The sequence below is a fragment of the Indicator indicator genome, chromosome 9, assembly GCF_027791375.1.
Source record: "Indicator indicator isolate 239-I01 chromosome 9, UM_Iind_1.1, whole genome shotgun sequence".
Taxonomy (NCBI): domain Eukaryota; kingdom Metazoa; phylum Chordata; class Aves; order Piciformes; family Indicatoridae; genus Indicator; species Indicator indicator.
The window spans coordinates 8,911,595-8,937,908 of record NC_072018.1 but is presented as its reverse complement, the minus strand read 5'-3'; the positions used below and the strand labels follow the sequence as shown (position 1 = coordinate 8,937,908).

Sequence of the window (26,314 nt, the reverse complement as noted above, 5' to 3'; positions counted from 1 at the left end):
TGTTACGGGTTATATGCTATTTTTATTATTTATTGTGTATTTTCTTCTACTAAGTAGCATACAGAACAGACATAAGCAGCTTTAAACGGGGATACGTTTAAAAACATTACAATGAAGTAATAAAATCAGCAGACAGCATTTTAACCTTAAATAATTAAAACTAAATGGTTCTTAACCATTTAAAATTCTAATACAAAAAATATGGATATTTCTTGTCTATCCTGAACATAGCTTGCTTTTAGCCTTTCCTACTTACTGTGTGAATTAGGACACAGGTATTTGAGATAACTCTTCTAAACTTTCAGTGGCTATTTTCATGCTTCCTAACAGCATGGCTCATTGCCATATGTGTACATACATACATATACACCTGTACATAGATATACAGGAGAATCTGAAATCCTGATCCATATGACCAAACTTTTCACCTTTCCCTAAGGAATATAGAGGGTGATCTATATGCACTCTCTGATGATAAACAAGAGACAAATTCAGAAAGCTGCTTATGTTAAAACCGCTGAAGTCCCACATGCACGGGAAACACTAGACACTGTGGAGTAGCTAAAGCCCTTTGCAAGCCCAATTGAGACTTCCAAGGGGAAATGCAAATAATGAAAGCAGCAGGGATACTCCCAGGACTGTCAAGAGTATAAATTTACTCTGTGAGCTGAACCACACAGATGTTCAACACAGAGCCCTCCACTAATCTTCCCTCCTCTTCTACATAGTGAAGGAAATCTTTGTATTCCTTCTGTCCTTACACACCTCTAAAGAACCCCAAAGCAATATTTACTGAGTCATCATACAGAAATGTGTATTTTGCCTTTTAAAAATGTCAGCCTGATTTTTCACCGTTACATGATCTATTTTAACTACTATCTCCTCTCTATGTAGAGACAGTGTAACTCCTAGTGTATCAATGTTTTGTAAAAGGTACCCAAGTGTTTCCAATGTGAACACCAGGCCATAGTTACTTTTTGAATGAAACAGGTTGAATCTTGGCCCTACCCCAGAAACTGAAACCAAAAGAGAAACTCACTAGGAATTCCTCCAACTCAGTGTGTTAGAAAGCAATACACTTTATTGAGATCACTATTGAAGGCTATGCGTTGTTTCTTATAACTAGACTGGCATATAGAGTATTGAAGAGCAGTGGGAACATCAGTGGCTGCTTCCAGAAAAAAAAATTCTCCTCTCCAACTACTATGCAGCAAAGACAAAAATCCAACAGCCCCCTCACGAAGTGTGGTAATCAGATCTAAACTTATTATTAATTACTTATCTCAGAAAATCAAAACACAACACTTTCATCACCATCAGATGTGTTAAATAAGTCTTTTCAATATCTTTCATTAAAAGCATTCAGTAAGGCAATACTAACAAGGAAACAGTAATTTTTGGTATCAATCTACTTACTCCTGGGTACTGACTGGCATGTGGCGTAAGATTCTTAAAGGCCCACTGGATATTCTGATGAGAAGCCAACTGCCTTGTGAATGCTGGGGACTGCTCACAGCAGAGGCGCAGGATGCCATAGTAGGCAGGCAGCATCCCACGGTTGAAGAGCACCACGTCCTGATCGTCATGATCTGCGAGGATGTAATTGAAGGCAATGTTCTTTGTCACCACGGGGTTCTGTACAATAAGGCGCACGTTCTCTGGACAGTCGACACACACGTTGTACCAAAAAGAGAGCAAAGCCTGTTTGTTGTGATTGGTGGCTATAGCGGGCTCAGAGAGCTTAGGCTGGAAAAGGTTCCATAAGTCCATGAAGTAAGTAGAAAACATGAGCTTCTCAGTTTTTGAGATCAAACAGTATGTCATGAAACTGAAGTAGGGCACAAGTTTTGTAGTGCCATGAACAGCCGCATCAACATATAGCTTAGCTCTTGAAAGAAGGCCAAGAAGCACATTGTAGACTTGATGAAGAACTACTGTAGTATCTGGACTGAGGGGCAGATCGCGTGTAGGGATGTGCAGAGAGCGGGTCGATCGGAACATCTGACGGAAGGAATTGCTTGGAATAAGCGACACCAAGAGATAGGCTGCAGCTTCAAATAAAAACAAATTTGTTACACCTTTGGAAATGACATACATGCTTAACAGCCTTTTAAACAGAAGTTAAATTAGAATGCATGTTCCACTGACAGATTTTAAAGCATTTTACAGAATCTGTTATTACTATATTCACACTAGAGATGAAAACACATCAAAGCAGATAAGACTAGCACAAAGAACATTAAAAGTGGTGGTGAAATGTGCTTTCAGGCCTCTTCATCCTCCATTCCTGCTTGTCCTAGCTGTTCTAACACAACACATACCATCACAGAAATATAAAATCAGATGTTTTCTACGACTAAACTGCCTACTGCACCATCAAGATGGTATTACCTCTTCAGAGATATACCTCCAGTCTCCATCTCCTTGAACCACAGAAAATGCATTAAAGTTCAGTGTGGTCTCTTATTGTGGAATCTGCTTTACTAAAAAAATTTAGACACAAGAAAGGCTAAAAATGTGATCTGGGAAGCCGAGAGCATGATTCCTGGCAGAATGAACTAGATAGAGTCAGGACACCGTGGAGTTGAGAAGCAAAAGCTTTGCCTTAATTGACAAGTTCAAAGGACTTGAATTCAAAATTATTCTGTAAGGGGTGCAAGAAAAGCACATACTACTGCTACCTTTCAGTGCAACTATGTGATGTGATCTATGGAAAACCTCTTGGATTTGCTCTTTTTCTTCTTTGGGTTTTCCTGGATCTTGTAGATTAATGACATAAGAAGAGTCTGCTAATGTATAGTACCATTCAAGTTATAAAATCAAAACAGTTTTCATCAAAATCAGGTAGCATGCATTGATGAGTCACCACAGTTTTTAAAATATAGCAATTCTAAAACAATTAGAAAAGGAAGAAAAGACAAGCAAAAGAGCACAAACTTATTTTGTGACAGGAATACCCCAGGCATAGTAGCTTGCTACAACAGAACAACAATTTTCTTCAACTTAAGTAACTTACAAGTTCTCACTCTAGGATAGTTGTGTGCCAGAAGAAAACGTTCGACCCAGTTTTCCATGTTTTGCAGCACCCAGCTGTGAGCTAGTTTATTGCGAGGTGTTTGCACAGCCAGCCAATCCAGGCACTGAGACGGGTTGTATTCAATGACCTGAAAGAAGAGTGGCAAATCAAGAAGAATACAGTAACCTTGATATTATGTACTGATTGTACCCCTAGAATTAAATAAGACTTTCAAAGTCATTTAGCCCTATTGAAGTGCCTACAAAACTGAGGCACTCTGGCAGACTGAGAAAACTGCTTCTGAATCTTGTTCAGAGCTTCTGAAAGCTCAAGCTAAGTCTAGGAAGTTAATCTACACATCTTTTCTGCATATTTGGAGATATTTAAGAGTTGAAATGTTAAGCACTTAGAAACCTGAACAATCTCATCTTTATAAGCAAGTAAATATTTTCCTTTTTTTTTTTTAATAGCTAACAAAACTAACACAGAATATTTTTATACAAGTTATATCAAAAGAACATAACTGGTATGCAAGTATTTTCATATAGCTTCATGCTGAGGGTAACAGTAACAGAATTTAGGAATATGCAATTCAAGGACTAAATCTAATGTTTTTCAAAAGCCTGTGGAATGCTGTCGTACAGTTATCAAGGAGAAAATGTAGCTTCTGTGTAGTTGAGAATTTGTTGACATATTAGGCCAACAGATGTAGTTTGTTCATTTGCTAGTTTGTAAAAAACTGTTTTCTTTTACCTCAAGGCCCAGGTGCCCAGACAAGGAAAAGGCAACTCCGTCTATCTAAGAAACCACAGGCAGTAACTGAAAGCTATTCCAAACTATAGCAATCCATCTCCAGAGTATGAGCAGCTGGACAAGGCCAAAACTCTACTTATAAAATTTTAATCTCAAGTGTGAAATAAACACATTAAGAGCAATCTCCTCCCTTTTTAAAGAAATTATGAACTGATTGTCAAGCTTCCTTTGTAATAGCTGGAGAGCATCTTCAAAAAAGAGACTCTTACTGTTCAGTGTCTTTGTAGCTCAATCACTTTTTAACAACTTCCATAAACTCAAATGGCTACAGAAGTAGGTCCTGCACCCTAAATCTGTGTCTATGCATTAATTGCTGGGCTTCTCACCCCTGCCAACACTAGGTATATCTCTAGACGTGTGTCAGCAAGGAAAGGATAATAATGCTGGCAGCACCAGAGATTTAACTGATGGCTTCCAATCTATTGCTCAGATCAAGCAACTTACGCCTGTTCCAACTCGGTTTAAAAGTATTTCTCACTTTAGAAATACAAGCGAGAATGGTCCTGCACCACAGCAATTACCCACTAGATTGAGTTTTGAACTATTTTTATGGATTAAAAATGTTTATGAGTATGTCAAATGAACATTTAAGGAATGAATTCATAATGGACAAAGCCCACAAACAATGGGCCTTGAAACATTTTACAGTCCTTGTAAAAGGATAACTGAGAAAAATAAGCAGAATTTGCCTAGAAGCATTCTAGACCCTTATTATGAATCAATTAATTTCTCATTAAACTAAAATATAAACTGAAATACCAGCCCACCAGAAGACTGTTAAAATAGCATTAACAGTTGGAGCAGAAAATTTGTCTATTAGCTGTTTCTAAGAAATGGTCATAAAATAATGAATTGCTGCAGCAAGGATAACAATTAAAAGTAAAACCCTTTCACAGACATAAGAAAACGAACAAGACTTCTCTTTTCTTTTACATGTTGTACCTCCCATATCCTCTGCAGAATGTAAGAAGCAAACGGTGGCATTCCTGGAGGTCCACCAGCAAATTCCATTAGCATGGTCAGCAATTTGAAAAAAGGATTGGCTGCCTGCAATTGATAAAAGGAAAAATACAATTTTTGATCTATTTCATTTTATTCACTAATTTTTTAGGAACTTAAAAAAATTAAACCAAATAATTGCATAAAAATTAAATTTCTATGAACTTGTGACATGAATAGTTCTATTACTTTTAATCCCTTATTATACTACTGTATCCACATGTGGACACTGTAGAATTAACCACTTTTTATAGCTAGTGCAAGGCAATAGATCAATACTAGATAGGATCAGTCTACTAGAAATATATCGTTACAAAGAAGAGTATACATCTAACACAATTGCTCTGTTCTGAACAAAGTGGGGAGGGAATAATCAAGCAGTATAGTCCTGAAGAATTCACCAATTTATCCTGTTTTACATATCTAGAAGATTTCACTATCTCAGAGACGCTACTATTTTTGTGTATTTGCGTAACTCCTAACGTGGATCTTGAAAAGTTTATCCAAGAGCATTACATACTGTGGGTTTACATTGATCATTAACATTGGCATACTGTTTTCCTCTGAAACTACCAACATTTCTACTCTAACACATTGGATCTAACATGAATTTTAAACTTTGCTAAGACTCACCCAGCTTTTAATGAGTGGCTACTACTATTCTTGGATATTTTGTACCTCACCAAAAATGTCTCTGCTGCATGAGTAATATGCAAAGCAGAAAAAAAAGCATAAAAATACAGCAAATGTTAGCATGACTGAAGGGAAGCAGACTATCAGCTGATAGTGCCCATTCTATCACACAAAGCAAAGCTGTCATGAGAATGATTCAGTGTATGCTTCTTTTCAAACCATGATCATGTCTCCCCCTGCTAGATGTGTCCTTGATTTGTCCTGGTTAGTTTTTCTTTTCTGACACCACCATACAAGAATGCCCTTATGTGAGCATACACTTCTCCACTCTATATATTTTTGATGCAGAATCTATATGGAACTCTCAGTATTTTTGTCATTGCCAGGGCAAGTAGTTAGATTCTAAGAACTGTGTTTGCATGCACAGAACTGCAAAATAGTGCCCCAAAACTTGAACAACAAGAAGACAGTTACATATCTCCACTTATTCATGCCTACAACTATTATTGCTACCAATTTATTTATTTTTAATTCATATAAGTGGAGAATCTAGAAATGTTATTTGGCTTTGAATAAAAGTTTCATCTTAAACTACATACCAGATTTCTGCTTTAGAAAACTTAATATACAGTGCAGTTAGACTTCACTTAATGTCACAAAAACTTCCATGGATCATCTTCCATGAGAGATTTTTGATTAACAAAGACTTAAGTAATTTGAATGAGAAAATATTAATACAAATTATTTAATAGAGTATGTTTACATACCTCAGGAGTCAACTTTGCTATAGATGTGAAAAGCATGGACACAATCTTAAAAACAAAACAAACAAAACTCATTTAGACTTGTGTTTATTAAGTTAAAATAATAAAAATCACCCCATTACACTTGCTAGATAAAATATGCAACAAATAGCTGTAGTTTCCAATACTTACATGTTCTGCGAGTCGATTATTGTACCGGCACAAACTGAAAATGAGATTGCAAGTTTGTCTGATGTTGATACCATCACGGATATGTTGAAACAAAAAAGGAAAGCCCTGCAACAAATAATAAGATATCAGTATGCTGTCTACAATTATGTATGTACACATACACATGTGCTTTTTTTGGGTTTTTTGGAGGCTTATACAGTCACATTTGAGATAAATTACCTTTCCTCCTGTTAATGCTGCCATATCATTTTGTGACAAAGTCAAATGCCTAAAAATACACACACACAAAAAAATTACCATTTTTCTTCAGCGATTATTAAAAATAAGGTTAAGAAGAAATACAGAACTAAGTTCATATTCTTCAGTGTTAAAATATACAAGAGATAAAAAAGGTATTGACATGAAACTGGCAAAAAAAATGGTACTTAAACTAAATTTAAAAAGAAATCCAAAAGTAAGCAACTAAATATGTTTGAGGATTTCATGTAAGTCTTTCATTCAGTCAACACAACCAAAACATTCATCTTTTTAAATGGGTAGTAGTACAACAGAATCCTTTACAAGCTCATTTAGGCTATTAAAAGAGGCTGCCAAAAAAAGCCCAAACCCACACAATTCCTAATTCCTTTCTGAACTATTTTAGATTAGAATTTATTTTGTTTCTCCTGAAGCTCCTACCTTTCTGAGCGAGACTGTTCAACTAGAAGAGCAATCAGGGCAATCATCTTTTCAAGTGCAGCAGGCCTGTATTTTTCTTCTGCTAAAGAAAGTATATCTTCCTCTTCCTCCTCTTCCTCTCCTTCTTCCTCAGAAAGTACTTCAACCTGTGGCTGTAGGAAAAAAACAAACTTCAGTGTGGACATTTTGAGTTTTCATTTCTGAGAGCCTCTACATGGTTTTGCATAGATTCCTTCCTCTCTCATATTCAAAACAACTTAATATACCAAGGAAATATCTAATGACTTGATTTTCATGTTAGCTTAAACACTGAAAATAGATTGCACGAGTGAAGCAATTTTAAGTTAACAGCTTCAAGATGGTTCAAGAGACACAGCACTAATGATCACATATGTAAAATATGAAGGACTAGTTCTTACACAAGATATTCAAACTTACATTTTCAGGTCCTTTAGTTCCCATGTAGAAATGGACCATTGTAGATATGGCTTGCAGCGAAAGCAAGAATTGGCTCTGAAATGTGCAGATATTAAATTGTAAATACATACCTGTGTATACATGCCTAATGCCCCAAACTACAAGACTCTACTTACTTCCTCTTCTCCCATTTTGGCAAATTCATAAAGAAAGGCAAAATATTCCGTGAGATGTTTACTGTGTGGCTTAACACCATGCTCCATAATGGACAAGAGTGTCTTCACAAAGCGTGTTACACATGAGCGACTGCCAATATCTTCCACAGGACCATCCATGTCATCAGAACTGCAAACAAAATCCAAAATCCAATTTAGGTTATTTCATACAATACATGGAGCTCGAACCACTTAAAAAAAAAAACCTTCCTACCCAAATTAAAAAATATTGTTTTATACTCTGTCCTACTATCATACTCACACCTCTAAATTTCTTTTATGTCAAGTATAGCCTAAAAAACCACATGATGCAATATAAAGTAGCACCTGCCACTCAAAGTGTGGCAAGATTAATAAAATTAATAAATTGTTTTGTGAATCAAGATTCTAGTCAGGAAAAGAATTCTTGAAGGAACAGTATTAGGGGATCTGCTGCTTCAAATCTTCTTCTTGATTTGCATGCTCAGCTTCCAGAGAAAATTAATTATACTTTTTGCCATGAAAACTGTATCTTCATGTCCTGAATTCTGTTATGGCAGTGCAGTTGTTATGATCTCTGCCGTATTTTGCTCTGGAAAAACTTTTGCTCTTTAGTATAAACTTAAGAGATGAAAAAAACCCACTTTTCTATTTTTTAAGTGTCAAAATGAATAAATATTTAATTGGAGAATAAATATTTAATTGGAGAATAAATATTTAATTGGAGAATAAGCGACCATTTTCTGATAATTAGCAGAACAAAGTAAAATCATGTAAGTTTTTTCCTACTTTTTGACAACAACTGTGATTTAGTTGTATGACACAGGACTAAACTGTCATCTCCAACCTCTTTTCCTGCATATATAAAATTAAAATTTGCACCTGTGTGCCTCTGGACCCAATTTACAATCAGATTTTCATGTGTAAGTAGTGAAATTTACACTTGCAGTGAATTACTGGCAGTGAAAGTAAAGGCTATGCTGAAAATGTAACCTAAGGGAACAAATGTTTCAAACAATACATGCTTAGACACTGACTTTTCCAACCACAATAATATTTTTAAATAAATCAGAACATTTCAGGAAGAAGAATAAAGGACAATTAACCCAATACCACTTACGAGACCATTTTGATTAATTTGTTAAACAAAAGGAGCAATGAATAGAAGTTTTCAGGTATTATTATTTTACCAGTCTTCCATTCCTGGCTGGAGATAAAGATGTGCATGCACTGGCCTCAGTCTCTGTATCACATGAATACACAAACGCTGGAACATCTGCAAATGCATAAGTAAATGAACTCCACATGTTCCTTCTTTTACATACACGTCAATATGTATTTTCTGGGCAAAGAACAGTCTGTCTCCAAGTACTGCTTCCAGCTCTATGTGATTCAGAAGTAAAGCTGAGATTGAGATGCCCACATTCCATTACTTAGTTTAGTTACAGGTTGTATTTTAACAGAACAGTCAAACCCGTTTTTGTAAACAGATCTGATAGAGGAAGCCATCATCAGTGTCCACTATACCAAAATGTGACTTAAAACTGCTGCTCATAAACATTTTTCCTTCAGCCTCTATTATCTGAAATATTAAGATACTTTGGGGCTGAATTAATGTGAAAATTTAAGCAAATTCCAGTAATTTTTAATTTATAAAACATTCATCAAGGATTAGAACTTTGCCTAAGGCTTTGCATAGAGTTCTCCCATGAATATATTCCTTTAATAAAGGGTTGCATACAGACACTATGTATGGTTCTATATGCAAATATCACTTTAACGATCAGAAAAGTTAAACCAGTTGAAGGACTGAGGGGAGATAAAGTAATTGCTGTAAAGTTTAACATAAACAATTTGTAAACAGAGTATACTTAAGTGAAATTATTAACAGTATTTGTATCTGTGCATAACCAAATGCTAACTAATGTCAGGTTATTTCAATTTGAAATAACTCCAGAAAAGTGTATTAACAAAACTTGGCAGAAGGTCATAAAATCAAATCTATTAATGAAAGTGAAATCCAGAAGCTTAGAAGTGAGGCTTTCCATTACGAGTATTGAATGTATTTAATTTTTTTCCTCTCCTGAACGTGTTTTTATGCATTATTGTTGAACCAATTCAGAAGAAAAAAAATTTAATGTAAAGTATTTACATTTCTAGAGATCATGTGGGAGTTGTAGAATCCTTGCTTTGTACCTATCATGACATCTTGTGATCCTGGCTGTACAACTACAGCAGTATAGTAATACTGATTTTTTTTCAAATAATAATAAAGCTCCTATGGCCAAATACTTTCTCAAAATCATAGGCAAGAAGAGAATAAGATAATTACAGGTAGTGATAAAACTTTCAGAATCATTGTGTATGTCGTGGTAATTGTCTGTTTCTGTTCATGGGTCAAACAGTCACATTTTTTCTTACCTGTCTCACAATCTGATTGGGACACTTTATTAGAATCTGCATTGGCCACCAATCATCATCAGCCATACGATCCAAAAACCACTGCAGAGGACACATATTTTGTTAGTTTTGTTCCAAACTGGATCTAGTCCAATCTTCTTTTTGCACAATATTAAAGTCCAAAGAGAAATTGATGTTACTAATATTAAGGATTAAGCAAGTATTAACCCACGGTAAATCTAAATATCTTCCACGCATGACAAGAAAGGAATAAAGAAGAAGAGCAGTAAACATCTATTTAAGTTTACATCCAGCACCTTCTCATCCCTGGATTCTGCACACCATTACTCATTTCTCTGGAAGGACAAGCTTATCCTGAAAAGCAATGTCAATGGAATAAAAGCAATGCCTATCAAGAAACATAAGCTGAAGAATCTTGTAGAACAGGGATAGGCTTAAACAAGAACATAGTTCCTGAATTAGACCCCTTTTGCACTTTTAAATGTGGAAAAGCCTTACTATTCCCAGGGACAAAAAAAAAAAAAAGTACAGTTTTAACAGAGAATGATTAATTCAAAGTTAGACTCCACAAATAATGCAGCTGATATCACAAATTTTATTCACAAGGAAAGACAATTTAAAGTATCCAAGTTGTTGCTCTTTTTCTTTTCATTGTACCCATTTTTTACTACGTTAACTAAATAGAATTTTTATATATATATATAGTTTACTGTATGTTGCTATATTCCTCCACTAATGAAACTGTATCACCCAAGCAGGGAATGTTACATGATTTAACAACCTAGAACCAATTTATCAAACAATATTTTATTAATTTGTACCGAATAAGCCCTAATGCTAGATACAGTATACATTGGGGTCCTTATACATGCAAGCTATCACAGATAGTCTATCACAAATTTCATGTGAGCTTTCCTTATGTATCTCAAAATTGTTTTCACCAACACCACAGTAAATTGTCTATGGTTTCTCAGTCTCTCTTCTACTCCCTTCAGGCAGTATTCTGAAAAATTTTATATAAAAACTATTCCTCCAGTTTTTCCTCCTTCTAGCCATTTTCAGTCTTCCTACACATTGGGCACAAGATCCTCATCTTCATAAGCAAGGCACAATATGAACTAGTTTTCACCTAAATCTAACATTAGATGTTCTTGTTCCCCCTATAAGCTTCTTCACAGCACCACAGCCTTTTATCGCACTGGGTTCAGCTCCAGTCCCTGTCGTTCTAGTCCTTAAACATGTCTAGTCTGTCCATGCATCTTTCTTGTGTCGCTTCATTTAAACTCCTCTTAATTAAACTCAAATCTGTATGTAATAATCAAATAAAGAGGTTGAGACACTGTGCCTTCTATTCTAGTGACAAAATTATTTTGGCCTGTGGTCTTGCCACAGGTATCTTAAAATAAAAGTCAGGTCATTCCCCAGAATCTGCAGTATTCAGAGAGGATGGATTTAATCTCATAGTGCACAAATATGCCCAATACAGTAGTTCATAGTCCAAAATATTCCATGGATACGAACCTCCAAGAAAGTTAAACAATATATAGAAAGTTGGTTTGTACTTTGCTGAGTTCCTAAGTCACTTACTTCACAAGCTGCCTGACTGTTATTAAACTGTTTTGTTAACAGTTCAATCCACTGAAGCATTGTAGGCTGTAAAAAGAAATATAGAGAAAACTGTAATTTAAAATAATAAATGGCAACATAATCTTTAGACATTTCTAAAGGGTTAGTTAGAACTGAATCTTAAAAACGTAGTTAAAAATATTAAAAATTTTAGTTACAAACACTAAACATTTTATTAACTAGTAATATGTTGCACCTACACAAAAGTAACAGTAAGTACATTGGAACTAATGCAAGTAATACCTACTCCTTTGGACTAACTGTTAATTACACATTATTAAATATTCTTATTAATCCCACACACTACAGGATTAGCAGCATTATTCCATCATACACGAGAAAGAAGTAAAGTTTGACTGAGAATAAAGATGCTTCAGATAGAACTTGATTGTTGTTCACGCTAGTATTTGAAAGTTAAAAACTGATGAGCACAACTGTTGCTCAGTGAGAAACACCTCCCTCTACGTCAAACTTTAACAAGTTAAGATCTGAATCATCCAGGAATTTTCAAATGAAAGAACAAGACATCTGTTGTTCCTGCTGCAGCGCTGGGGCAGAGTGACCACTTGTATTTTTGATGTGCAGTTTACTAGAAATGCATTAAGTGACGTTCTTTAAACATTAACTTTGTATCATCTGTGGTACTTAATACATCTTTAAATCACATGTTTGAAATTAAGACATACAGATACTTTTCACTACATTCATGCAGTTATTTAATGAGGATTTACAAGTAAATAGTATACCTTTTCCTTTGAATGAATAAATGTCTCTAGTACAAAGGAAGTGCTTAACTGAAAAAAAAAAAAATAGATTGCACCATTAAACACAGAATGCCTGAATGAAAATGTAAACAAAGAAAAATTAAGACATGCATGATGTAGTTCTGAAGTACTTACCTTTGCTGTCATCAGAGAAACTGCCTTTGGGTCTGGTAGTGTGCTTGGGATGCTACTACACAACTGCCACATAAACCTAGAGTCAGTAATTTTATTTGTTAATTAAAATAAATAATGATAATCTGCAAGAAGAAAAGAAGCATTAATATTACATTTTTAAAGAAAAACTTACCCAAAATATGTATGTTCAAAAATGTTCTTGTCTTGAAGAAACTGCATGTTATCATGCCATATCCACTGAAGAAAAAATGCTAACATCAGATACAAGAAAGCAGTTTATTTCACTACATAAATATGATTTCAAGAATATTTAAATGCTTGCCATGGCTAAGAAAACAAAATGTTTTCTTGGAAAAAAAATTTTGGGACACATTTTATTTTAAAGGATTAGCTCAAAGTTGTTTTATTCATACTATAGCAAGTATTAGTTTGCTTGCCACATGACTGCAGAACAGAGCTCAGAACTCTCTCTCTCTTCCTGTCATCTCATCTGTACAACTTAAATACTCACATTTTCAGGGTGAAATTTGACAACTGTTACAACAGGTTAAAAAAGAACCAGAGTTTAAGATCATATTTTGACACATGCAATAATGCACTAACTTCAAAACCCAAATCCACTCTCCTAACAGTTTCACCGACATGAGTCAAGACTTTCCAGTAATCTAACTAGGTATGCCCAAAGGGTGAAGTTCTACCCAAAGTCTTAGCTCTGTGAACTTCAGACAAATTATTAAAAATTAAGATTTGACCCTCCATCATTATCTGCAAAAGGATTTCATGATAGGTCCTCTTTGTTCCTCTCTCCAAAATGATGTTTCTGCCCAAATTTGTTTCTATCATTTTTCACACAGAAAACATCTTAAAAGTTCAACTCTGCTAAAATCTAGTGTTATTCTCAAGACTGAGAAGGACAAAAAGCATGACCTTATTTGCTGGCTAGGGATGAAGAGTCTGTTTAAGTTAGGAACCTAACATGTGAGAGATGATAAAGCAGTACTTCTGGGCCAGAGGGAGCAGGAAAACCGGCTTTTCAAATAATAAAAGGAGAGGAACGTCTTGCAGATCCCATAGTGGGGATATTATCTAGCACAACTAGATCTGTAGTAAAATACTCTGCTTCTGTACACTACATTTTCCACTTCCTCAGATCATATACATCTTAAATATTATCTTTAGATGAAGGGTCAAGTACCCTAAGCAGACCTCATCACTGAGAACAGGAAGATGTAGCTGCACTAGGGGAGGATCAGGGTGAATGATAGGAAATACTTCTTCACAGAGAGGGTTATCAAAGATTGGAATGGTCTGCCTAGGGCAGTGGTGGAGTCACCATTCCTGGAGGACTTTAAGCAGTGTGTGGACCTGGCACTTAGGGACATGGTTTATTATTGACCCTTCACTGATAGGTCAAACGTTGTACTGGATGATCTTTGAGGTTTCTTTCAACCAGATGTTTTCTGTGATTCCAGGTTTTGTTTTCCCTATAGGTCCCTTTCAATCAAAACCTAGGCTACTCTATGACTATGGGAAGGAAGGGATCCTTTTCTGAATGATGTTCACCATTATAAGCACAAATAGTTACGATCTTACAGAATTTCACTTAGAATTTCACAACCCACTAGCAAAAGTACAAACAAACAGCTAGAACTGTCCTCTTATTCTGTCCCTCCTCAAAGCAACATGTTTCTGAGGGACTGAAGGATGAAAAAGGATTATGGCTCATAAGATCACTTTGTGTTAATATTGTAATTTTGCAAAAAATGTTGCTAAGCTCTCCCCAAACTCAAACGAAGAGTCTTCTACAATTCTTTACAAATAGGAAGGAGAATGATTCAGGCATCTGAATTGAGAGAAACAGGAAAGAGTGAGAAAATGTCTAAACTTTACATACTCTGGAAATCTTAATTTACTTTTTATCACATAACATTCTGCTAAGGAAGAAAGCTAAATGAAAGGACTGTTCTATTTGTTTAAATTATATTTGCTTTCTTATGTTTATTCAGATTCCTTATTTGTTTAGAATTTCATACAGTATTTTAAAATTGGTGTTAAAACAAATCAACTTGTACCTCCAGCAATTCTGATGAAACATCAAATTTGTAGTCTTTGCCATTTTCCTCCTCTGGTTCCATCCGTTTATAAAACAGCATGTAAGCACTGTGTGTCTTTAAGAGAAAAACATCTGTATAATTTTTGCTTTGAGAGATAAATCATGGAAGTAGAAATATAATCATGTGAACAAGTGTTTGGAAGATTAATACCTTTTCAAAGGAGAAGTCCATAAATTTATCAGTAACAGAATCGTAAGTTTTTGTCTGTCAAGAAGAAAGTAAAACTATTAATTACAAGCTTTTTTAATGGCCTGGTTATTGACAATTATTTCAGGACATTTTTAGAGAGGCTGCTGACAACTTATTTCTTGCTCAAAGTAGCCTTCTTTGTTTTCTTATACAGTGGCCTATTCTGATTTTTCAGTGTTGTTACTCAATATTGTGACTTATATCTCATGCAATTTCCTGCCACTCTATTTTAGGCACTTAAGGGTATTTTTTAATTTGTCAAAGTAATTCTTTTGTTTGTTTTATTTCTCTTTATCAGACAAGAGGATTTTTCTTATTTACAGAACTGTTTTAAGTATGACACTGCATTAAGAACATATTTTATATAAAGACAAAAAATAGAAGAAATGATCAATTTAAGTATAACCTGAGTGCTGTGACAAAAAAAAAATTAAGATTTATGCCAATATTAAGAAATAATAAGTTTTATGTATTTAAAAACCTTACGCTACTAAAAGCAAACAGACCACTTTTAAGAAATTTTACCTCCTTACAATAAAAGGAACAAGCAAATCTATTTTAAACTTGCAGATTCATTAGCTTGAAAATCACTTACTACTATCAGAGTTCAAACTTTCCTGCAGCACAGTGGTACACGAATCTGACAGGATTTTAGTTAATTTCTGTCATCACTGAAAAAAAGATGTGACCCTAAAAGTTTCACAGACCAGAATCTGGAAATTTCTGACACAAGAACAGACAAAGATCGGAAAGTCCTGTTTCTCCAGGACAGGCATAAGCTTGAAGCTATTATTCTTTCAGTCAATAGTTTGAGCAAAGCAGCTATCCAAGAGAAGGATTTCTGAATGCTCAACTTTTAATAAGTTAATAAATAATATGACGATAAAAAAAAACAGATATAATGAAGAAATACCTCCTCTTTGGATAGAAACTTCATTAATTCATGGTGATTCATTAATAATACCTACACTATACTTCCAATACCTGTCTTTTAAAAACACATAAAAATACCTGGGTTCATATTCACAAATCAAATAATAGAAGGGTGGTACAGGAGAAATTAAGACCCTTCTTCCTTTATCACCTTAACTTCTGTTCCATAGAAAGTATATATATAAAAAAAAAATCTTGCACCACCAGCTTGTGCAAAGCAAGGGAACACCCTTTGAAGAGACCGATGGTAGAAGATCAGCTATCTACATGAACCTAAGACAGAGGAACACCTGCACAACGAGGATGTCAAAGGTTTAATAAAACCCTGCTAATACTAATTGTTTCATATGCATTCACAACACATGGTAGGCAAAAGGTGAACACTCTGGAATCATTCATCAAAGTCTTCAGAACAGACCTTGTATTGAATAGGATAAAAAGAGAAGTCAACTTACAGTCATTTCTCCTCCAAAACATTCTGAAGCAAGCTGGGCAGAATCAAATGGTTTTACTTCAGCATCATTGAAAAGATACCTGTAAAACAGAAAGCTTTTCAAACAACTGCTGTTTGACTCAAGGGCAAATAAAGCATAACAAGCACTTAAAATGACTCTTCAGATTTAAGTATTAACTTCTAATGTCTTCGGAATCACAGCAAACTGAAAACCGATCCCAAAAGTGACTTCTTTTCAATAAGATCAGGAAATCAGTATTTCAACAGTTCTTGATTTTTCTCTTTATCAAGAGACACATTATTTTCCTCATTTTTCCAGTCTGACACTAGTACACATAACACTTAATGCAGCCAAGAAGATTTGGCCTTTCCTTTTCAATCTGAGTAAAACTGAAATAAAAACTAAGGAAATAAATCATTTCATATAACAAGCAGAACTCAAACTGGAAGGAAGCAGAGAAGGGGACACAATGTTATGGATTCCCTTTGGAGCAGGGATTGAGTCACAGGTTGGAACTGTTTCAAAAATGCTCCAGCTAGCTATTCTATAGACATGAAGAGAAGAAACCTTGTCTCTCATTCCAAGGCCTCAGCTGAGAATCTGAGATACAACATTCAGAAATGACAGGTAGAAACTCCTTCATCTGTCACCTAGTAAGACATTCTATGTCTCCATTCCATATAAAGCCCATGTCTCAGCCTTTTCCCAGGCTACTTCTCCCAACTTTTTCTTCTTCTTCACAACCATGATATGCTCAATGCATGTGGAAGTTTCCAAGTAAAATTTCCAAAAACATTCCAAAGTGGGATGTCAAAGTTGGTTGTTCTTTTTTTCAACTTATTTAATAAAGAAAATATTGCATAGCATTTGTTCATCAAATCGATTACGTATGTATAAAATCTCACTGCTCATTCGTGATGAAATAGATGAAAATACAGTCAATAGTCCTGTCAAGAAACAAGCATTTGATGTATGTGAGACTAGCACAGCATTATCCTGCTGCCCCTGTGCCCAAGGCACTCCACAGCTATTACAGCAAACAAATTTTAATGCTAATAAATACACTTGAGCCTATTAAATTGCAACATCTGGTGCTTTTGAGAGAAGCCTACAGCACAAGTCAACAAGTTTTAGTTATTTTAAAATAAGAAATTACAAAATGTTGTTTTGCATAACTCACCATTTGTTGTTTTTGTACGCATGGGGATTGACTATATCTCTGATAAAACTGTAGTAATGGCCACCATCTGCTGTTCCTGTATGAACTGTTACACCTATCAGATCATACTCATAACTTTCAGTTTCTTTCAAATAATCACCATCTTCCTTAAAACCTGAAATAATTTGATACAATATTTAAGCAGTTAAAAGCAGCACAGATCCCAACTCAGCAGAACTGTTGCTGTTTTCTTTTTCTTTTTTTCAAAACACGCTACTGAAGACATAACGGCTAATAAAGAAGCTATTCCAAGTTAGCACTTCTTTATGACGGCAGTTAGCCTTTTGCTGAAATATCACTCTGCAAAATCAAAATATCCCAGCAACAAATTTAACTAGTTGTAATTTCCCTCATACTTAAAAATAATTTTAAGAATAATTCAAATTGAACACTATATGAAAACACAAATATGGCCATTTTCCTCCTCACGTTTATTAGAGTGTGTGACTTTGGGATTACATGTTAAAATTATATTGGACTTTCTTTGCTTAAAATCACTAGTTGTTGACTTATGTTACATCTGCAGACAGTGGTATACAGATGAAAGAGACAAAGCTTGTTCCAATGAATTTCATAAAGCATACCTTCTTTTCTGTCGTTTTTTCCCATAAGGAAATCTTCAGTGTAAGGTGTCATATCCAAACGTAAAGGGAATGAAAAATGCGTATTGACTTTCTCCTTCATCATGGTTACCATATTAAATGTGTATCTCATTGTGTTGAAGCTTAGGATACGAGGTAGTTTCTTAAAACATGCCCTGAAGAATTAGAAATAATCATGATCAGCAAAAGCTTAGTAGGTTGAGTTGTATTTTCAGAAAGGTTTTAAAATATTTATTTCAAACTGAAAATGGGAAATCCGTTGCTAAGTCACACAACTATAAAATTCACCTGTCACAATGTTCTAGACTAGAGCGGGACAGTCTAAGCAGCAGCAAACAGGTCAGATTTAGCTTGTTGAACAATCCTAATCATGCCTTGGAAGAAACATCAAACTTATTCATACGGCATGAATGACAGTGTTCTAAAATGGTATTGTAAAATGAGCCACAGACAATTTTAACACTATAAGCCCATCTCTAGAGGCAGAGTTACTATCTTGTAAGTGGCAAATTTTAATACTGAACACATCTTGTATTAAGTCTCAAACTTCACAACAACGACTTTAAAGGAGGTTACTCCTTTGCCCATGTCATCTTAACAGCTACAAAACCAGCTATGAGGTCTTTCATCACTAAAAGAGAAATTAGTTGCAATATAAAGACAGCATAACATTTTTATTTAGCTTTCTCTTTGTCAGCAAAATACGGAAACATTTTTAGAACGACCAATTTTAACTTTTGGTTAAGTATGAAACATAGGCAATTATCCTGCATAATGAATGACACAAGTACTTGAACAACCTCTGAAAGAATCTGTTCTTTGAATATGGGAGAAGTATCAGATTTTGAAAGGTACTAATGTCTACAAATTTCCTTTTATTTTCATTAAGGAAAGTTCAGAACACTTTACTGTCTAATAATCTTTTGCTAACACACCTTCTATTCCTTGCTTTGGAAATCTGATTTCTTGGTTGTACGCTCATTTGCATGAGGACCACATCCTCATAGGCATACATAATAGCAAACTGAATGAAACCACAATCCTGTTTCATCTAAAGGATTGCTCTTATTCCAACAGTAAATTCAGTATTTTGCTAAAAGGAAACATGTTTATTTCTTAATCATACCTTTTTTCAGCACGTACTTTCTTTCCACAATGAGAACATGTATACATGTTGTCACCTTCCAAGGTATCTTTAATAGTTACTTCATCAAGAGATTCCTACATATAATAAACAAAAAAAAGGAGCTTGTTCAGCTTAGATATTTGTAACTTCTGCTCACGTGGCCTGCTTTACAAACCACTCTCTCTCAATCTTACAGTAAGCTTAATGAACATTTCCATAAACTATTAATGTAAAGGTGGTCCAAGGCACTGAAAGTTTGGAAGAAGAGCATGCACCTGAACTAAGAGAAAAGTTTGACAGAAAAAACAGTTCATAACCCAAACACAAAATTAAGGAACTGATTCATAAAAACTGTACTCAAGATTTTAAGCTGTCCTAAAGAATTCAAGTAGTTGAAATTCAAATTCCAAGCATGGGGATTAATAAATTTTTAAAAACTTGATAACGTAAAATTACGGTGGTGTAAGTTTCAAATTAACTTCATAAGCAATAGTACATGTGTACATGACATCTTTTGACACTGACAGTTCTCTCACATAAATGGCCACAGCATTTATCAAACACAGAAGTGAGTATGCAGTGATTACTGACTGTAACACAATCTTTAGTCAACTCCAAATGGCACCAGCTGATAAGCATGTTGCATTGCCAAGAAGAAACAATTCAACTGAAAGTACAACAAAACTAGAATACAGATAAAGAAAGCACCATCATATTCAACACCATGTGGTACAGTCTTTTATACTTGAGTGGGGTCATTTGTAATTGGGATCTATGCTACACACCTCAGCTGGGCATTACTTACATAAATATTCTTCATATCTGCCACCTGACATCTTACTGTATAGAACTCTTCTGCAGTCTGACTTACATGCTCACAGTCCTAAATCACAGCAATGAAAGGGAAAAGCAATGAAATAACTCTTTTGAGAATTTAAATAAACATCTTTAAAAGATAAGGATAGGAAAAGAATACTTACCAAAGAAACAACATTGTTTGTGATAACCCCTCCAAACAAACTTTTCACTGTATTTTTCTGTGAATGAATTAATAAATTCTGTCAAGGAAATTTGAGCAAATTGGTAGGCTTCTAAGCTCCCTTTTGCTCCCTCTTAATAACTCACCAGTTCTGGAGACATTTCTTCTATTTTTGTTATTAGGTCAGTGAAGAATTCAGTCATATCTTTCTGCTCTCCGGTGTTCAGTGGCTGCTTATCCATGGTGTAGGTTTTACAGAAAGGCCTTGGATTGTATGCCTTACATTCACTTTCCTTTAGGAAAAAGTATCCAACAAAACAAATCAATGCAAATTCTTGCATTTTGAAGTTAGACAGATACATTGAACGTACCTACATGAATGACTGCTTGAAGAAGGAAATCTACACATAATATCACCGTATTTCTACAAGGCAACAAAGTTGTTTACATTTCTGATGAAATGTAATGCAATTTTTAACTGATTATCATAATGATACTCATTATTACAATAGCATTCACAAAATAGTATTAAATACTATTTAATAAATGCTTAATAAAATGAATCGTTAAAATAATTTGGCTGAAGATATGACACATCCAGTTTCAGCACGTATGTTCAAATACAAAACATAGGATGAAAAATCTCAGCCTGTATTTATGTATTTCTGGACACTAGCAACTTAAATCTTGGCAAGTCCTTAATTCTCTTTCAGGCTTCTCTATGGTATAAAACTGTATCATCTTGTTCTCAACTTTGTGTGCTGCACTAGAGAAAACAATTTGCAGTATAAAGCAATTCTTTGGAATACATCCCCCATTCCACTGCCTTGCACACTGGGAATGCAGAACTTATTTACAGCAGAAGTAACCTGTTCTTGTGAACAACAAAAATATATATACTGTTTTCTTCTAAGGATGTGTGCCAGGACAGTGAATTCTGTAAATATTACCTTCTCTTGAAATCAAGTCTCTTTAAGGTATTCATACTGGTAAAACTTCAGATGATTCTATAGTCCTATATTATTTTATGCTTATTTCATGAAAACCAGTGCCAAGAACAAGACCACTCAGCTCTCCTCAGATGTCTTTATTGTTATTTCAGAAATATTTTAACAATCATTTTAACAACAGTGAGCACCTGGGAACTGCCTCAATATTGTTCCTCAGGCTCTGGAATTAAAAAAAAAAATTAGCTGCGTTTTACTCATTTGTTTCAACAGATTAACCTTTGAAACACTGGAGCAAGGAAAATGCAATGAACAAAAATGTATTTTCTCATCTGGGAAACTGGGGCAAACAAGTTGTTCCACAGTTAAATGAAGACTCAAGCTCAGAACCCTTTACCTCAAGATCTACATGAAACAAGATGAATGGCAATGGTGTTGGACAGACACTTGTGGCAGTGTTTGTCACAAAGAAAAAAATAATTTATTGGGATCTTTGCATGGTGCTCACATATCCTAATGGGACAGTCAGCCAGTATTTGGTGATGGGAGTCTGAGCTAGGGTCATTACAGTGGCTATCTTCTGTTAGACATGGAAAGACTCCTCAAATCACTATTTTGCTAAATTCTCGTAATCCAGCTAGTAAATTTCATTACTACTGATTCACCTTAACTACATACAAAGTATCACTTGAATATCTTAATTCCATACAAAGATTGTCCAGTGCAGTCATTTCTGCAGGAAGAGTTTCTACTGATCATTTACAGAAGCTGATTTGGAAACTGGACCAGACACAGCAGAGACAATAGTAGAACTGTCCCAGATTCCTGCTTGGAGGGCTTTTGTAACAATCGGTCAAATACTTCACTGGGAAGGTATAGTCAACTGCCCAGTTTTAAATTCGTCCATTGTCTCAAGCCACTCCATTGCTGCATGCAAGGAGATGCTGTTGGACGACTCTGTGATTTAGCAATGTACATGCACAGGGTATGCATACAGCCTTGATACCTAGCTACACCACAACTTCAAAAGCAGACTTGATTTCCATACCTGCAACACACTTGTAACTGAAGTCCCATAGTTATGGTAAACTTCCTGTGTTCACTGGAGGATTCACATATTGGGGGTAACAAGTTTAAATAAACCAAGGACGCTCAGACTGTGGCACCTGAACCTGACATTCCCATGTATTCACTTCACAAGCGTTTTTTTAAGAACACAGTAAACAACTACTAACACTAACAGCTGGTGATTGGTCTCATTGGTGCCCGATGTTAAACTCTGTCTTAGATCCAGATTTACAGTGCCTCTTAATAACAAATATTATGTCAGCTGATTTGCTGAGTAACAGCTTTGAAGGGAGTAAAAACTATTTCAGTTAAGACATTAATTTACAAAACTTGGGCACAACGGACTTACGCTGCCAAGAATTTACACATAGAACAATAATCACATTTTTGCTGCCTTTTTTCTTTTTCTCCTGAAAACAGGTATTTTATAAAATATCTCCTTTGCACCTACCATTAGGTATGTAAACATTTTCTGGAGTTCTAGTAGAGTGGTCTTGTGTTTCATATCCTCTGAATACTGAAAGAAATCCATAAAAGAAGACATTATCTTTTTGCTTACGACTTTCCAAAAACAGCCCTTAAAAAGATGAAACCAACATCTTTTAAAATAAAAAAAAAAAAAAAAAAAATCAACCATTTCATTATGGACTATTAAGAAAAATCACAAGAATACACAGTATGCTATTTTATGCTTTTATAAAAAGCACTACCTACTCATTTTTTGGCATGTCAACATCAAACCTAAGTCAAAAAAACAACTCTATTTTCAAAAACTTTACTGCAGCTAAGAGCTTTTGGGAAGGGACTACAAAAATTTGTAGTAAATTTGGAACATTTTTTTCAATTCATAGGCATGGAAATTCTGATCGACTATCTACCTACAGCATTTCACATGCAGACCAGCAGCTTCCATCTTTTTTTTTTTTTAATTTTTATTTAGAAAGGGCCAACTCTAGATGAAGTTAAGTAACAACTACCATAACCTAATGATAACAAAAAATGATGAGGTAACCACCAGTTAAGGCATTTCACACATTAAATATGCCTTGTTGATACCAGAGACAAAAGCAAAACCTTCTCTTCACAATGAATAGCTATAAGTAACAAGATTACATCTCTGGAAGTTAACAAACGCATAGTAATTTGCAGGAGTTGTTGTACTTCTGGTAGCATGAAATACACGCCCTGGGACTTTATAAGCATTCAAGAAGAATGACATTTATTGTAACAAAATGACAAATTAGGGAGTAAGAAACAATGGACAATTCACATAAACCCAAACTTGAATAAATCTAGTTGAAGCAACAGGAGCATGAGTGTTTCATTACATTGCCTCCTGAAGAGCATACTTCATTACAAATATATTTTAAAAAATAAGCTTCTCACTTTAGACATCAGCAAAAGAATCCAATTGAACACAAAAAAAACTAAATACTGAAGAAATAGTCTCATTCTCTATCAAGAAATAAGTCTTTTAAAAAGTAAGTTTATACTTCATCAGCATTTTCACAGACTCTAACTTAAACTTCTACCAAAATCCACCCAGAAGGTCATATTCCAAAGCATACCTTTGCAGTAAATATTGCTTGTCTGGCCTCTGGTATCATGTACAGTTGCTGAATAGTGGATGCCAAGTAACATGTGGCACCAAGATTAGTTAGACCCACAAATCTACATTCAGCTCGAACATCATCATGTGGCCAATAGTCCCACTTGTATGGAGCATGGGAAGCTGTAAAAAATATCAACCACATATGTAGAAAAAACCCTACAAAACAACTCAAAATACAATTTACAAAACCAAATACAATTAAAAGCTTTATGCTTACATTACTAAAATGCTTTCTACATTTCCAGGTGTGAGCCAGAGCATACCTGCTCTTTAAGAAAATGCACTATAGGTACATCAGGAAATGCATTTCTAGATGCCATGCTACTTTACGCTGCAAGTGACTGGCTGTGTTCTCCAAACCATCACTCATGGCAAGTAACATTTCTCACACTTGTTCTAGTATTAGACATTGCAATGGTCTTCCAGCCTCTATCTTTAAACTAAAGTTGGGGAAAGCCACAATCAAGAGCATCCATAAATGCTACACATGGGCAGCTATGCATTCTCTTTACCTAAGAAAGGGTTTTTTAAATAATATACACCAACCACAGCTTTCTGAACACTTGCACTGCCTAAATCACTGATAACATACAACATTTAGGAGCTCCCAAATGTATACCAGTCATTCCCCCAGCACAAAAATGACTCATGATTCCCACAACCCATTCCCTATTGTATACTGAAAGAAAGCAAAACAGAGTCACTACACCAAAACACAAGTTAGGGAGCCTTCCATTGACATGACAAAACACAGATATGGAATCAGAGACAACCACTCTTCAAGTAAGACGTTTCTTCTCAAAAGAGAATCTGGTTTCAGAATTATATCCACTATACAGGTTGTCAAATATCTATTTGCCTGGTACAAAAGATGGATAGATGCTTATCAGCGATAAGATGCACAAGTGCAGTGATATGAAGAGCTTGTCTGTACACAGGCTTGAATAAACTTGGCAACAGTTTTTATAGGAAGAGAAAAATGTTTTTATTGCACTTCAAAGCTATATATACCAAAGAAACCTGCAATCTGTAAGCAAAATGGGGTAAGCAAAAAGTGAATTGCCTAGAGAATCAGACTAAAAAGACATTTTCTTTTCCTGTAAGTTTTCTCTATTCCTGTATATTTCATATGAGATGTGGCAATCTATTTCTTATACAGCATGGCATTAGACTGGCTAGGCAAGCCTGACACTCTTCTTAATAAGCCTTCTTCTGATATGGCAGCCAAGAAATCAGAAGGATAGAAAAGTTCTCTTCATCTGCCAGACAGGAAGATAGAAACCAGACTAGACAAATCATTTGTAAGTAATTAGTAGTGCTTCCAGACACTGACAGGCTTCTCTCTCTAGCATCCGACACAGGAGAAGGACTAGGGGACACAAGGCAACTAGGGGACACAAGCAGAGGAATCTAGTGTCCAAAGAAATTCACTGCAGCCTATTTTCCTTGGTATACAAGATGCTTGACATGATGTCATTCTCCAAAAAGGTCATGTCCACTACATTCAATTTGGAACCTCCACTGAAGTACACATTCAGATATACATAAAAACAGGCGAAATAAAAAAGAGTAGCCTGGTCTTACTTTACAATCCACACAAGTTCAACACTTAATTTTTAATTTTTTTTTTATTTTGTCAAAGATTACTAAGCTCAGTAAGGAGTCTTCTTAATTCATGCTACCAGCTAAAATTCAGGAAACTTTTTGGCATACTCCAAACAGATCCTCACATTGTCAGAGACCAGACCCACAAGAAGTTCTATTGCACAACAAATGACTGTTGTAATCTTTATTTTGGCACAGGCATCAAAAGAATTATTAGCCTTTCAGCTTCAAACAGGGAGGGGTTCAATAAACATCAGTAGTGTAACCTCATGTTACCTGGTTATACTAGGCTGATCGGCCAGTTGCAACAAAGCTCTCTTCCATGTTTAACCTCTCAAAGAAAGTAATTAGCATGGCAGAACGATACAACATTCCCTCCCTTGATTAAAATCATTGAATTTCAACATCTTAATTCAGCCTTTCAGATGTAACCACTCAGCATCTATCATCCTGCTTATAGCCCATCAAGTTGTAATTACAAAGAATCAGATGACTTCTTAATACTTCAGGAGAACAGTTGGAAGTATCTTTTTCCTACTTCAATCTGACAAGGGTTTTAAAATATTTGACAAGGAATTTCTCAGAAAGATCTTCCTTTCTCCACCATGGGATTATTAAACAACTGCCTTTCATAATAACAGCTTTCCTTCTTCCACACGGGCATTACCTAAAATGGTAAATTTGAGCCTCCTTTATGTCTACTTTCTTTATTCCTCACTGTCTTATAGAAATAAGCCTTTTCTCAGGAAAAGGTGGGGAAACTTGTAACCAAACTTGCAATATTCACATTCTATCTTAAACAAAACCTGAATTTCTCCCTCTTCAAATGACTGT

The 26,314-nt window shown here is 35.1% G+C and overlaps 1 protein-coding gene across 1 annotated transcript in view; it reads right to left on the bottom strand.

The window, feature by feature from the left end:
- Positions 1 to 26,314, bottom strand: part of USP34 (ubiquitin specific peptidase 34) — a 108,153-nt gene that overhangs the window by 12,422 nt on the left and 69,417 nt on the right. Inside the window, exons 43-68 of the mRNA XM_054383754.1 lie at positions 23,832 to 23,995; positions 22,715 to 22,780; positions 20,395 to 20,541; positions 20,250 to 20,327; positions 20,075 to 20,152; positions 19,270 to 19,364; positions 18,126 to 18,298; positions 17,503 to 17,656; positions 16,323 to 16,401; positions 14,896 to 14,949; positions 14,704 to 14,799; positions 12,804 to 12,868; positions 12,632 to 12,707; positions 12,479 to 12,526; positions 11,628 to 11,759; positions 10,107 to 10,187; positions 8,876 to 8,961; positions 7,668 to 7,836; positions 7,513 to 7,587; positions 7,075 to 7,226; positions 6,616 to 6,664; positions 6,397 to 6,501; positions 6,229 to 6,273; positions 4,772 to 4,876; positions 3,017 to 3,164; positions 1,417 to 2,051 (exon numbers count right to left, since the gene is read on the bottom strand). Of these exons, the coding sequence (XP_054239729.1) occupies positions 1,417 to 2,051; positions 3,017 to 3,164; positions 4,772 to 4,876; positions 6,229 to 6,273; positions 6,397 to 6,501; positions 6,616 to 6,664; positions 7,075 to 7,226; positions 7,513 to 7,587; positions 7,668 to 7,836; positions 8,876 to 8,961; positions 10,107 to 10,187; positions 11,628 to 11,759; positions 12,479 to 12,526; positions 12,632 to 12,707; positions 12,804 to 12,868; positions 14,704 to 14,799; positions 14,896 to 14,949; positions 16,323 to 16,401; positions 17,503 to 17,656; positions 18,126 to 18,298; positions 19,270 to 19,364; positions 20,075 to 20,152; positions 20,250 to 20,327; positions 20,395 to 20,541; positions 22,715 to 22,780; positions 23,832 to 23,995 (3,155 nt within the window). The remainder of the gene's footprint in view (positions 1 to 1,416; positions 2,052 to 3,016; positions 3,165 to 4,771; positions 4,877 to 6,228; positions 6,274 to 6,396; positions 6,502 to 6,615; positions 6,665 to 7,074; positions 7,227 to 7,512; positions 7,588 to 7,667; positions 7,837 to 8,875; positions 8,962 to 10,106; positions 10,188 to 11,627; positions 11,760 to 12,478; positions 12,527 to 12,631; positions 12,708 to 12,803; positions 12,869 to 14,703; positions 14,800 to 14,895; positions 14,950 to 16,322; positions 16,402 to 17,502; positions 17,657 to 18,125; positions 18,299 to 19,269; positions 19,365 to 20,074; positions 20,153 to 20,249; positions 20,328 to 20,394; positions 20,542 to 22,714; positions 22,781 to 23,831; positions 23,996 to 26,314) is intronic.